Below are 15,336 nucleotides of genomic sequence, written 5' to 3'. Positions count from 1 at the left end.
GGCCTGTTAGCTTAATTCGTCGGCTAAGATCTTAGCCGACGAAGGCTAGTCAGCTAAGATTTCGTCGGGAAAAGGTCGTCGGCGATGACTTTAGCCGACGAAACAAGAAGACGTCGTCGGCTATAGTCCCAGAGTTTAGCCGACGAAAAACAAGTCATCGGCTTTTTTCCCAGACTTTAGCCGACGAAGCAATTATATAGTCGTCGGATAAAGTGTGTAATAAAAAATTAAAAAATAACTATAGCTGACGAAATATAGTCTGTTTAGTCGGCTTTAGAAGTGCTTAGCTGACAAAACAGGCCATAATTCGTCGGCTAAACCTTTTTAAAAAAATTAAAAAAATACTATAGCCGACGAATATCGTCGGCTAAAGTATTTAAATATCGTCGGCTAAAGTTGCTGGTTTTTGAAAAAAAAAAACTGCAGAAACTTTCGGCCACCTCCAATCACCACAAAAATTTGATAAAATCTTCCTCTCAACATTTCGAACAACTTTCTAGAAGAAGTCGAAGCCTAATTCTAAACCTAAAGAGGTCAATTGAATGAAAATATAAAAATCCCCAATTTTAAACCCTAAAAACTTCAAATCTTCGATTCTCCTCACACACACCGAATCGAGCCACCAAATTATAAGGGAATGTAGTACTAATCAAACTCAACTTATCCATATATAGAACTCACCAAATGGTGACCTGAGGAAGGAGAAATTCGAACGACACCGAATCCGAACCGGCGGAGTTTTGGAGCTCGATTTATCCCTCACGGCGGCGCCACTCAATGCACCACCTGTCCAGCAATGAAGTAGAGACAACGGCGAAGCTTTTGGGACAATGTGGCAGTCTCTGGTGGCTTGACGGCGGAGCTAGGCCGAGAAGAAAATCTGGCAGGCCAAACTCTTTTCTGACTTCTTACCATCCATCTCCGGTAAAACTTCTATATAAAGAACTTTACCCGACGAAATTTTGGTCAAACCTTCCACACGAAAAACTTTCACGTAGATGAGACGCAACCGCCTATATAAAAATTTTGAGACATTTACCTTCCGACGATAGGGCTCCCCATAGGGAATAATAACGGTAAATAGGGTTGACCGCTACTATCGGCACCGAGACGTTACCCGATTTACGTGATTTTTGAACCATAGACATATTTCACCATTCTGAACACAGCTTATTTCAAGAGATTTTTGATAATTTTGCTTCTTATGTAGAGTTGGTTCACAAAGTTGTATAACCTACTAAACAAGTTATACAACATTAATAGACACATTGTGATTCCAATGACTAAAATTCACAAACCAAAATTCGACCGTCAGATATGATCATTATGACGAAAGATGTCTATGGTAAAAAATTCAACTAGATCCGACAACGTTAAGGGCTCGATCGAAACAGTCAACTCTAATCCATCATCACTTATCACACGAAAATGCTCATATCTCCCTCTATATCACATAGTTTGGTCAAACCTTTCACATGAAAAACTCTTACGTAGATGAGACGCAACTGCCTATATAAAAATTTTGAAACATTTACCTTCCAACGATAGGGCTCCCCATAGAGAATAATAACGGTAAATAGGGTTGACCGCTACTATCGGCACCGAGCCGTTACAAGATTTACGTGATTTTTGAACCATAGCTGTATTTCACCATTCTGAACACATCTTATTTCACGAGATTTTTGATAATTTTGCTTCTTATGTAGAGTTGGTTCACAAAGTTGTACATTAGTAGACACGTGATTCCGATGACTAAAATTCACAAACCAAAATTCGACCGTCAAATATGATTATTATGACGAAAGATGTCCATGGTAAAAATTCAACTGGATCCAACAACGTTAAGGGCTCGATCGAAACGGTCAACCCTAATCCATCGTCACTTATCACACGAAAACGCTCATATCTCCCTCTATATTACATAGTTTGGTCAAACATTCCACATGAAAAACTCTCACGTAGATGAGACACAACTGCCCATATAAAAATTTTGAGACATTTACCTTCTGACGATAGGGCTCCCCATAGGGAATAATAACGGTAAATAGGGTTGACCGCTACTATCGGCACCGAGACGTTACCCGATTTACGTGATTTTTGAACCATCGCCGTACTTCACCATTCTGAACACATCTTATTTCATGAGATTTTTGATAATTTTGCTTCTTATGTAGAGTTGGTTCACAAAGTTGTATAACCTACTAAACAAATTATACAACATTAGTAGACACATTGTGATTCTGATGACTAAAATTCACAAACCAAAATTCGACCGTTAGATATGATCATTATGACAAAAGATGTCTATGGTAAAAAATTCAACTGGATTCGACAACGTTAAGGGCTTGATCGAAACGGTCAACTCTAATAGGAAATAAGAAAACTGCATTTTGAGCCCTAAACGAACTCGGATGGCCAAAAAGGCCCATATGTCATGGCATAGCGATGAGTTTGACTCATAGGGCCGTTACGCTTCCGGAAAGGTATCACAATAGTCAATCGGACACCGAATGCCAAATCTGCAACATAGTCAATACCGGGTTTCGACTGTTCTACATCAGAGACGTTACCCGATTTACGTGATTTTTGAACCATAACCGTATTTCACCATTCTGAACACATCTTATTTCACGAGGTTTTGTTAATTTTGCTTCTATGTAGAGTTGGTTCACAAAGTTGTGTATTTGTTTAAAACCTCCTAAGCAAGTTATACAACATTTTATTGTTTTTCTTTTAGGCTTTTAGCTGACGGATAATAGCCGACGAGATTTTTTTTTGTCTACTAAAATACTTTAGCCGACAAGTAAAAACTTTGGCCCATTTGGCCGACGAATTTTTTTTTTCGTCGGCTAAAGTATAGTATAACCGACGAAAAAATTTCTTTAGCCGACGAAATATTTTTTTCGTCAACTACAGTTGACCATAGCCGACTAAAATTTAAATTAGCCGACGAAGGAAAATTTCGTCGGCTAATGTGGACTTTAGTCGACGAAAAAAAAATTCATCGGCCTGGTTTTTTTATTTTCGTCGGCTAAAGCCTTTCTTCTGGTAGTGAATCATCCAGAAACTTTGGTTGCTCTGGTGAGGAAAATTACTGACCCCCAATAATTTTCCACACTTCGAACATATAAGCATAACAAAAACTGAAAGCATTCCAGATAAAAGAAAAGACCTGGAAAAGAGAAACAAACATCCAAGTATCAAACTGGAAGAAAATAAAGGATGGCGGATGTGTTGTATCAAGAAATACAGAAAATTACTGACCCCCAATAATTTTCCATACTTTACATATATATGAGTGTAATTTTCCAATCATTTTCCATACTTGAGAGTTTAATTACTACCCCAATAATATTCTTCACCTTATACCTCCGGTTAGGGCCCTAATCCCGTTTGAGAGCATATGACATTGTGATTTCGTTTGTTGTTGGGGCGTTTCGAATTCGCATATGTGAGAAATTTGGCAGCATCTCCCTACAGTTCCCCAAGTGCACAAATATCTATACCTAGAATGCACTTGAGGAACAATAATTAAAGGAAGATCTTGTCGAAATATATATATCCACAACCGAAAACGAAACGCACTAACAACAAACGGGATATCAATGTCATATGCTCCCAAACTGTCCAAATATGGGACAATCCGAAAACCATTTTGTTAGACACAGTCGTAACATAATGGTTCTCGAACGGGATTTCTAAGGGTGACAATATATATTAATGAATGTATAAGAATATAATTCTTAATTACATGATTCATCATTTTATTTTTTATCATATGATGATAATAATACACAAATCGATTTGAATGAAAACAAAAATTTGATAAACATATTATTCACATAATCATTAATCATACATACAAAAACTAAAGATATATATATATATATATATCTTTAAAAATTATACACACAAAAGTTAGATATATATACAAACATAATACTATATAGTTTTCATGCATATATAATATTATATGTACGTACGTACAAACATATTATACACACATATCTAATAATTATATTAAGCATACAAGTAAGCAACAATCCATCAAAATTGGACCGACAAGTCGCCGAAAGTTCGCAGAAAATATGCCTAAAAGAAGAAAGTAGATATATTAATTAAAGTAGTTACATATATACCAATTAGCTAAGAGATCGAGATCGAGGCGCGCAGCTCTTAACGATCGATCAACTTCATGAAGAAAAGCTTCAAAAACTAGATTTGGATCGGATGAATATTCCAATGAGGGGGAGAGGAGCTAGACCATGCCTTTCTTCTGCGTTCTCTTCTGGGCAAAAGGTGTATAAATGGATGATGTGTAAACTTAGCCGACGGAATATTCCGTCGCCTAAGAGAAAAGGCTTCGGAAAAATATTCGTTCTGCTTTGTGTCAGGCAATAATTCAAAATCTTAGGCGACGGAATATTCCTTCGCCTAAGAGAAAAGGCTTCGGAAAAAATATTCGTTCTGCTTTGTGTCAGGCAATAATTCAAAATCTTAGGCGACGGAACAGTTCGTCGCCTAAGAATAGAATATTCGTCTCCCAAGTATACCTTAACCGACGGAAACGTCTTCGTCGCCCAAGAAAATTTTGGACGACGGAACATTGTTCGTCGTCTAAGAGCGATATACCGACGGAACAATATTCGTCGCCCTAGAAAATCTTAGACGACGAAATATTTTGACAGTCCATTTCTGTCGCTTAAGAAGATCTACGCCGACGAAATCATACCGACGGAAGGTATTCGTCGCCTAGGGTTTACTAAGCCGACGGAACTTGGACGACGAATGGTGTTTCGTCGTTTAGGAAAATCCTAGTCGACGGAAGACGTGTACGGTTATTTTTCGTCGCCTAGGATATCTTAGACGACGGATGCGGTATCCTAGACGACGGTTCCTCTTCCATCGGTGAAGAGTCACTTAGCCGACGGAATTAATAGAATTTCGTCGGCTAAGTTGATATTTCATGTAGTGGGTCTAACCGATTATCTCTATTTGTTATGAAAAGATCCATGACGGAAGCCGTACGTGGTAGTATTGAGGATTGTGATCATGCTATTGATTATCTTGCCATCATCGGTAAAAAATATAAGGAGTCTAAGAAAGCTGAAGGAGTTGCTTTGCTATCTAAGTTTAATTCATCATAGTACGATGGGGGTGGTAATATTAGAGAGTACATCATGAGTGTCTTAGAATTAGGTGCTAAACTTAATTCTTTAGAATTTGGTATCTCTAAAAAGGTGATGGTGGCTCATATCCTAAATACCCTACGACCATCTTTAGTCAAATGAATGTATCCTACAACACCCAAAAGGAGAGTTGGACACCTGACGAGCTGATTTCAAATTGTGTTCAAGAGGAGGAACATCTTCGTCGGGAGAAGGGAAAATCTGTTAATTTTGTGCATAAGGTGAAACAAGTACAGCAACAAAAGGGAAAAAGGAGGCGGTCATATCTTGGGCCGCAAGGGGCTGTGCAAAAGAAACCGTCTACAACTTCCTCGAAGCCTAGTTCTTCCAATTCTAGAGGACCTTCCAACCAGAAACCCAACCTTTTCTCTGTTACTTCTGTAAAAAGGATGGACATATGAAACGAGATTGTGCTCGTTACAAAAAATGGCTTACAAAACAAGGTAACGTTTCGGTTTTCACTATTTTTGAATCAAATAAAAAATCTGTTTTCACTATTTTTGAAACCAACTTAGTTTCCATACCTACGAACTCTTTTTGGATCAATAGCGGCTCACCCATCCATATTACCAACTCTTTACAGGGTTACAGAACAAAGAGGAAACCAAGAAAGGGTGAGCTGCAAGTGTTCGTAGGCAATGGAAACAAAGTTCAAGTGGATTTCATAGGCACCGTTAGAATAAAATTAGAGTCAAGATTTTCTTTGGATTTAAAGGATGTAGCTTTTATTCCCTCTATGAGGAGAAATTTAATTTCTGTTGTCAAACTTCGTAGAGATTCTGCTTTTACTTTTTTCAGTGATGATGAAATAAAATTTTATAAAGATAATCAATTAATTGTTAGGTACTGCCTATCTTTTACATGATCATTGGTGTTTAAATTGCACTTTTTTTACCGAAGTCATGCTTGTTGAAAACTCAGGTTTTAAAACTCCCTCTATTTCCAAAAAGGGGCACTTTCAACAACCAAAATCTTCTTTTCTTTGGCATAAAAGACTTGGTCATATTTCAAAAGAAAGAATTCAACAAAGAATTCAACAACTTCAAAAACAAGACATTCTTAAGGATTTAGATTTTTCGGATTTAAATATTTGTCTTGGTTGCATTAAAGGAAAATTTACAAAATTAAGAAAGAAAGGATCCACTCGAAGTTCTCATCTTTTAGAGATTATTCATACGGATATTTGTGGTCCTTTTTCTGTGAAAACAATTTGTGGAAACCGGTATTTTATTACTTTTATTGATGATTTTTCAAGATATTGTTACCTTTATTTAATTTCAGAAAAATCGCAAGCCCTTGATATGTTCAAAAAGTACAAATCAGATGTAGAAAATAAGTTCAGAAAGAAAATTAAAGTGGTGAGGTCCGATAGAGGAGGAGAATAGTTTGGCAAATATGATGAGACAGGTCAACGTAAAGGGCGCTTTGCCCTTTTCTTGCAAGAGCACGGTATTGTTCCTCAATATAATATGCCAGGGACACCAGAGCAGAATAGAGTTGCAGAAAGAAGAAATAGGACTTTGTTAAATATGGTGAGGAGCATGATCAATTCTACGACTCTTCCTACCTTTTTGTGGGGAGAAGCCATGAAGACTGCCAACTTTATCTCCAATTATGTTCCTAGCAAAGCAATTGATTTGACTCCTTACGAGTTATGGGAATCCAAGAAGCCGGCGTTGCATTTTTTCCGGATCTGGGGATGTCAAGCTGAAGTTAATATCTACAATCCTGATATTAAGAAACTAGATCCTAAAACCACTAGTGGGTATTTCATTGGGTATCCTCCAAATAGCAAAGGGTTTCAATTCTATTGTCCTACACATTCTACTCGGATTGTCGAATCTATGAGAACCACGTTTATTGAAGATCCGCGTCTTGAACCAAGAAATCCAGAATTTGTGTTGGAGGAAGAGGGAGAAGAATTGCAAACAAGTGATGACAATACACAGATTACAATTACTATACCCGTCGCAGCCCCATCAACTGAAGAGAGACCCCAAGCCATGCACATTGATGACTTGATCCCCAAACCATGCATGACATGCACGTAGGTGATCTTGGTTCTAGTGAACCCCATGCCATGCAACCCATGCACGTTGGTGAGTTTGTTCCTAATCAATCCCAAGCTTTCATGGTAATTCTCATGCTACGTCAGCCACACCACTTGTTCAAGATCTTCCTCCACCACCACAGTCACATGTTATTCGAAAATCTCAACGGGTCAGGAAGCCAGCCATCAATATATACTGATGATTATTATGTCTACATGCAAGAGATTGATTTTGATATCGGAGAAGAGAGTGACCCAACTACATTCAAAGAAGCAATTCGTAGTGCCAATTCGACTAAGTGGAAAGATGCTATGGAAGCAGAATTAGAGTCGATGAGAAATAATGAAGTGTGGGAGTTAGGGGAAATTCTGCTGTACCGGACGGTATAGCATGCCGACCGGTTTTCCACCGCACGATCTCCTCCCTACCCCACCCCCCAACCCCCTAGAGTTACCTGAAGGAAAAAGAGCTATCGGTTCAAAGTGGGTTTATAAGACCAAGAAAAATTCGGATGGCTCTATTGAATGTCATAAGGCGAGACTTGTAGCGAAAGGATCTACTCAAAGAGAAGGTATAGATTACAATGATATTTTTTCACCGGTGTCGACGAAGGATGCCTTTAGGTTTATTATGGCTTTGGTTGCTCATTATGATTTAGAATTACATCAAATGGACTTGAAGACAGCTTTTCTTAATGGGGATTTACAAGAAGACATCTATATGAAGCAACCGGAAGGGTATGAAATTAAAGGTGCTGAGAACATGGTATGTAGACTTAAGAAATTGATTTATGGGTTAAAGCAGGCTTCTAGGCAATGGTATTTAAAATTTGATTCGGTTGTGGTGAAAAATGGTTTTGTGGAGAATGAAGTAGATGAGTGCATATATCTGAAGATTAGTGGGAGGAATTTCATCTTCTTAGTTCTCTACGTAGATGATATACTTCTGGCGAGTAACAACTTGGATTTGATTCTTGAGACAAAGAAGTTTCTAGAAAGTAATTTTGAGATGAAGAATTTGGGTGAAGCTTCTTTTGTTTTGGGCATAGAAATTAAAAGAGATAGAGCACGTAAACTTTTGGGACTCTCACAGTCAAGTTACATTGATAGTCTTGAAGAGGTTCAATATGGAAGGTTGTTCAAGCATTGATGTTCCCATGGGGAAAGGAGATAGATTTAACAAGGGACAATGTCCACAGAATAACTTGGATAAAGAATCCATGGAGGGAAAGCCATATGCATCATTGATGGGCAGTGTCATGTATGCACAAGTTTGCATGCGTCCGGACTTAGCTTTTGCAATTGGGATGCTCTGCAGATATCAGTCCAATCCTGGAATCGTTCATTGGAACGCAGGTAAGCGACTTTTGCGAAACTTGAAGAAAACTAGAGATTACATGCTTACTTATAGAAGGGTAGACAATCTAAAACTTGTCGGGTATTCGGACAGATTTGGGAGGTGACAAAGATGAAGGAAAATCTACATCAGGATTTATTTTTATGTTAGCTGGGGGTGCTATATCTTGGAAATCGATCAAGCAAAAGGCCATTTGCACTTCTACCATGCAAGTTGAATTCACAGCTTTACATGATGCTACAGTTCACGGTATATGGCTAAAGAACTTTATTTCTCATACTCGTCTAGCTAGTGGACTCCATAGAACGCCCATTACAATTTATTGTGATAATACCTCAGCTGTGTTCTTTGCCAAGAACAACAAACGTTCTTCTAGTTCTAAGCAGATACCCTCAAAGCAGCTTTTTGTTAGGCAGAAAACCAAGAGTGAAGAGATAGTTGTGCCTTGTATAGAGACTGCAAACATGCTTGCTGACCCTCTTACGAAAGCTCTAGCAAATAAGGATTTTATTAGGCACACCTTTAACATGAGAGTAGTTGCTAGTTTTGATCTAATTGAATAGTGGGAGCTTGTAATCAAGCTCCATAAAGACTCGGCCATGGTAAGATAATGGCATTGCTATTCTTTTATGTTTGTGAACTTTATGACATGTCATTAAGATTGATTTGGATGTATTAAACCCATACATGATGTTTCTATTCACTTATATATTATTGCTGCAGCTTATGTTTTAATTGATAGTTATTGAAAGACTAACTTTGCTTGAAGGTTTAATTGCAAAGAGAATTGTATGTTCATTCGTGGCATACATGCTTCTCGGAAGCATCAGGAGATTTGAGGATGCTCAAATCATAAATTAGACCACCATATGAAACAATAAGGTATCACATTAGAGAAAGTTTCATATAATATTTTATTTAAATATTATCTTATGATCATGTGAATTTTGTGCTTGTAATGTGGCTATGAGACTCTTACATTAACAAATTATGTAAGTTGTGGTATAATTCTTTACTTATCACATATTTAACCGATCATGAGTTGGGTTGTTATCATAAATATATTCTCGTGCGCATTAAAGAATTATTTGATTCAGTTGAAAATTGGTATTGTTGTTATACTACATGAAAGTCCAAGTGGGAGAATGTAAGATATTGGACATATCATGTAATATAATACTAAGGAAACCAATTAGTCAATGATCAAATAGTTGAGAATATAATAATGATTATCTGGTAAATATATTATCTATGTGAAATATATAATATATTGATAGGAAACCTGACAAATAAAGGATTAATGTAATCCTAAAGATATACTGTCAAGATTACTAGGTCATAAAGATGTGTCTTATTATATCCTCGATGGGTTAGGACTTTAAGACATTTGACCTTATAAATACAGGGTCCCTAGGCTCACAGTCAATACGCTAAACATTTTACCCCATTAAGATATAGCATAAGGAGACTAGAAGATCTTGTATTCCATCGACGACGTCAACCGATTGAAGCAATGGCATCCGGACAAGGTTAGTATATTATTTAGTTGATCAAAACTTAAGGAATATGTACATGTTTCTTGGTATGCATATGAATACAGACAATAAAGACTATATGAATATGTACTTCAATGCTATAAACAAGAGCTTCGATCTGCATATTGAGGTGGCCACATCTCTTCTGTACAACAAAATGGCCAATACTCAAGAACTTATGCAACAGATAAAGGCCTTTGATGAGTCCAAAGCTGGTGTCAAAGGCCTTATCGATGACGGAATCACCAAAGTCCCATCATGTTCATCTGCAAGCCAGATCATCCCTCATCCGAGGACATCTCCGGCAAACTAGGCCATGATCACCGGTTCAATATTCCGGTCGTGGACCTTGGTGATGTTGCCTCTGGAAGGCCTTTTAAGGTAATCGAAGATATCCGGCCCGCAGCGAAGAGCGTGGGGTTCTTTCATATGGTTAACCATGGGGTACCCAAGAGAGTGTTGGAAGAGATGCTGGAGGGGATTCGTGGGTTTCATGAGCTGCCGAGGGAGGTGAAGGCTGAGTACTATACTAGGGATCCCACGAGGAAGGTCAAATACTTTAGCAGCTATAATTTGTACAAATCAAGGGCTTGGTGTGTGTATATATATATACAGGCCTTCTCGGCTGCAGACGTCCGCACCAAAGTTTTTGATGCGGATTTCCATTTTTGCACCACTTTTCGATCGAATTTCCTCAAACTTTCTTCTAAACATATCTAGATAATCTTGTGTAGATCATCTCTGCAAAATTTCAGCCAATTTAGTGATCGTTAAGGCCTTCAAAATCGAAAAACAAATCTGACGGACTGAATTATGTCCGGTTCAGGTATATAACAGAAAAATGCAAGTTTGAGGGCCTTAACGATCACCAAATTGGCTGAAATTTTGCAGAGATGATCTACACAAGATGATCTAGATATGTCTAGAAGGAAGTTTGAGGAAATTCGATCGGGAAGTGGTGCAAAAATGGAAATCCGCACCAAAAAAATCGGTGCGGACGTCCGCAGCTGAGAAAATCTATATATATATATGACTCCATGCCATATCTGATTATACATCTGCATATGTGCCTGTAAATCAATTAATTAACTTGTTCTTTATCTTGCACGGGTATATATGGAGTATACGAATGAAATGCACAAATTAGGTATCACTTTGTTTGAATTGCTATCTGAGGCACTTGGACTCAAATCTGACCATCTTGAAGGTTTGGATTGCGCAAAAGAACATCTCATTGCTGCTCACTACTATCCACCATGTCCTGAGCCTGAGCTCACAATTGGCACAGGCAAACACTCAGATGGCACTTTCATAACACTTCTACTTCAAGATCACATTGGTGGACTTCAGGTTTTGCATGAAAACCAGGGGATTGATGTTGTTCCTGTGCCTGGATCTGTAATAGTTAAGATTGGAAATTTCATGCAGGCAAATCCCGACCCTCTATAATATATACATACGTTTTAATAAACACTCTTCAAGTACCATCAACATTAACTGATCCAGGAAACCCTTTGCTTAATTTGTTCATTTCTCATTGATGACTAAACATTCAAAGTAGGCATGCAGCTGCATGCAGTTTCGTTTTGTTTGTGATAATTTGCGTGTTTTGGTGCAGATAATCTCAAATGATAAGTTTGTAAGCGTTGATCATAGAGTGTTGGCAAAGAAAGAAGGAAAAAATTCAATTTACTACTCTGAACTTTAGGTCTAAAATCAGTTTGATACCTCATCTTTTTTTTTAATCAGTTTCATATATACCTAAACTTTCAAAATGATATCAATCTCGACCAGAATGACTAAAATAGCCCTGGTTAATCTTTTTACCCTCTCTCTCTCTCCCTCCTGTCTCCAATCCACCACATGGCCGACGCCGGCATCCACCCCTACCACCAGCAATGGGCCCCGGCGGCAGCCCCTCCTCCTCCCCCGATCGTTGTCGCTGCCATTCTTAACTCTGAGAGGGTAAAAAGATTAACCAGGGCTATTTTAGTCATTTTAGTCGAGATTAATGTCATTTTGAAAGTTTAGGTATGAAACTGATTAAAAAAAAGATGATGTATCAAACTGATTTTAGACCTAAAGTTCAGGGTAATAAAGTGAAATTATCTCAAAAAAGAAGGTCCAAGAGTATCTGTGGGGTTCTTTTTCAAGCATGCTGATAATTCGTCGAGGCTATACGAGCCAAGCAAAGAGCTGATATCCAAAGAAAATCTCCGTATTTACCGAACAGTCACTATGAAAGAATATTTTGTGGAATATCACAAAAACATCCTAAATGGGGTCTTTGCCCTAGAATCTTTGAAGGTGTGAAGTTTGTTGGTGAATGTGTGTTAAGTATGGTATAGTACGTGTATCTGTATCCAATATATGGGTGTGCTTAAAATAAATGTGCTTTATGCGTTGTTTTATTTATATACAAATTATGCCAATTCTCTACCTAAGAGGAGTTTTAATTAGGCCTTATATTTGTTGTTTCCATGTTGTTGTCCTTTATTTATCTTTTTTGAATAAAAATTTCATCATTAATATAAGGTATACCTTTAGTCGTTTGATTAGTAGAACGATCGTGGGATTATATATATATATACAGAGACTTATTTATTTTTATGATGTGGATTTCCACTTTAGACTTATTTTTCAATCGAATTTTCATATCTTCACCGTCTAGTCTTTATGTACTAACGTGTAGATCATCTCTGCAATTTTCAATCAAGTTGATAATTGTTAAGGCATTCATAACTGTGATTTAAAATTAAAAGAACGTACGGTTTATGATGAACAAATTCGGTTTGTTTATTGATTTAATACATTTTCGATACTTTAACAATAACTAAATTTGCTGAAAATTTACAGAGATAATCCAATCATGTATATCTAATACTAAATGATTATAATAAGAAATTATGATCGGAAAGTGAGTCCAATTAAGAAAGTTCGTACTGAATGACTATAATAAGAAATTATGATCGGAAAGTGAGTCCAATTAAGAAAATTTGTACCTTATCTAAGGTAAGGACCTCTTTACCTAAAAAGGATTGTGTGTGTATATCTACACCCAAACATAAGGCGACTGTTGAGTTCTTACTTGCTTCCGAACCTTGAATTATTCGATACACGAGTTGTGGAAATGTTCATGTGACGATTAATTAGTTATGTAGTGATCCACATACACACATGCAAGTGTGTGTATTACTTCCAGCTCTATATATATGCCAGTCGAGGGAGACTTCGGGTTGAGAGGGGTACGTGGTAGACGACAGTAGTAGTGAGTTTCTGAAAGCTTTCCTTTCTTTCTTGTTCAAAAGTATAAACCCTACACGAATTCAGATTCGGGAAAGACATTTTAGGAATTCCCCATCATTCTGTGAAATAAAAAGAAAAAAGGCGGTCGCAATCAGAGTCTTCCATTTTGTTCAAGATTGATATATAAGTCGTTAAGATCAACTATATATATAATTGAATAGGAACAGATAAGATCATGGGAGAAAATCCCAGAAACCCTTCAAGCTGTTTCTCTCCCTCTGCATAAACTGGACCGGTAATTTTAATTCCAGCGATGACCCGACAGCGGATTACCTGTGTTCGCTTCGTCTCCTCAGCGTACATCCTCATGTTCTTGATTTGTTCCATCTCCGAAATGACGGAAGTGAATCGGAGTTGTAAAGTTCATAGTTTCCGACGACCCTGGTTATCGTCTGAGGTGGTTGAGATGTTGGGAAAGAAGTGGCTGCCTAATACAAAAGCAACATATAATTGGTTATCTCAGGATCTAACTTTCCCACCCCCTCGTGTGATTTGCGGAAATAACAACAAAAATAAGACACAATATTTAACGAGATTCGGCAAATGTGCCTACGTCCTCAAGGCAACAGTAGTACTTTCTTTCACTATACTAAATAATGGGATTACAAGAAACACTCACTCTAGACTAACTAAAGTGGTAACACACATCTCTCTTCTAAGGAGGAATTTTCTTCTCACTAATATCTCAAGTGAGGATCACACTACTACTATCACACAAACTCTCTCTAGCTAGTTTGTGGATCTCTGCCTTAGCCTTGATCTCGAACTGGAGCAAGTTCGGATGCATTTCTCTTGCACTTTGATGCCTTCAGGCATTCCTCTTCATGCACTTATGCAAATGTACGTACCATGCATGGAAGAAAATTCAAACTTCCTCCTTGTTTCATGCTGAATGTTGGCATGCTTATCAATGCATGTTTGCATCAACATTCAACAAATGCTGCACCACCCTAGCTATTCATATAGCTAGCCTTCCTTTTACATTTATTGGGTCACCAAAGCAACGGTCATTCTTGCTTTCTACATGTGTAAATCCCCACGGGGACTCACCCAACAAGAGATAGGAGAATTAATCATATTTTCACATATATATATATATATATGTGTGTGTGTGTGTGGGTATACATGGTTTCTAATTTGATTGTGTTTTGGGTACATTCGGGTAAAGACGAGCGTAAATAGTATGAAAAGAATACAAATTTGAATTAATCTCATTAACGTGTGATTCTGTGAAGCAAAGTCATTCCAAGTGCGAATTATTATCGAGTCCAGAACAAAGATTCAAATGCATGACCTCTTCAGGAAAAGTATGCAAACAGCATGTAAATCAACCATGAAAAATTGAGACTGTCATGTTGACCTAGTGGCTAGTGCGTTGCCTACCAATCTACCATTCTGTTTCCCCGATCTGTATTTTCCCCGACCTAGTGGCTAGTATGAGTTTTCTTTCTTCGGGTATGCATATATTTTCCCCGATCTGTTGTAGGTATTCTTAGTCCAATTAATATATATAATCAATTAATTGTGACACGACCCACCCCGAATTTCACCCTGAAACCCAGAGTAAGTCGTGCGGGGACCACCTCCAAGGAAAATTTACTGAAAAGATTAAGAAAATCTTCCTTGCAGATGGACAACCCTAACTCGAAAATTTCATATTACACTCTTAATTTAACGCTTCTGAATATCACATAATATACAAAATTCTAAAGTATTCAGAGCTACTAAACACAAGCGGAAGCAAGAAAACACGAGTAGGTTGAACAGGTAACCTACTGATGAAAACTGGCCGAAAAGCGGGTGACTATGCCTCGTCTCCTACTAGATCCAACCCGAACTCTGCAGACTGGGCAATTTAAAACGAAGGGCCCAGGGGAAAACATTAATAACGTTAGAGTG

General features: G+C 37.7%; 1 protein-coding gene across 1 annotated transcript; it reads left to right on the top strand.

Annotated features, from left to right (window-relative positions):
* The first annotated feature begins 10,389 nt into the window (after positions 1 to 10,389).
* On the top strand, positions 10,390 to 12,444 carry LOC101301073 (1-aminocyclopropane-1-carboxylate oxidase homolog 1-like). The gene is made up of 4 exons (XM_004292051.1): positions 10,390 to 10,680; positions 11,254 to 11,559; positions 11,750 to 11,799; positions 12,243 to 12,444. Exons 1-4 carry the CDS (start codon positions 10,390 to 10,392, stop codon positions 12,442 to 12,444), a joined length of 849 nt encoding a protein of 282 aa, XP_004292099.1.
* Positions 12,445 to 15,336: the final 2,892 nt, after the last annotated feature.

The sequence above is a fragment of the Fragaria vesca genome, linkage group LG2 (genome assembly GCF_000184155.1).
Source record: "Fragaria vesca subsp. vesca linkage group LG2, FraVesHawaii_1.0, whole genome shotgun sequence".
In the NCBI taxonomy this organism is placed as follows: Eukaryota; Viridiplantae; Streptophyta; class Magnoliopsida; order Rosales; family Rosaceae; genus Fragaria; species Fragaria vesca.
The sequence above is the reverse complement of the archived record's forward strand: the minus strand, read 5'-3'. Positions and strand labels throughout refer to the sequence as shown.

Coding starts and splice junctions, on each gene's coding strand:
- LOC101301073 (XM_004292051.1), top strand. CDS start 10,390: ATGTTCATCTGCAAGCCAGATCATCCCTCATCCGAGGACATCTCCGGC. Junction 10,681..11,253: donor CTAGGGATCCCACGAGGAAG/GTCAAATACTTT, acceptor GTATATATGGAG/TATACGAATGAAATGCACAA. Junction 11,560..11,749: donor AGATTGGAAATTTCATGCAG/GCAAATCCCGAC, acceptor GTTTTGGTGCAG/ATAATCTCAAATGATAAGTT.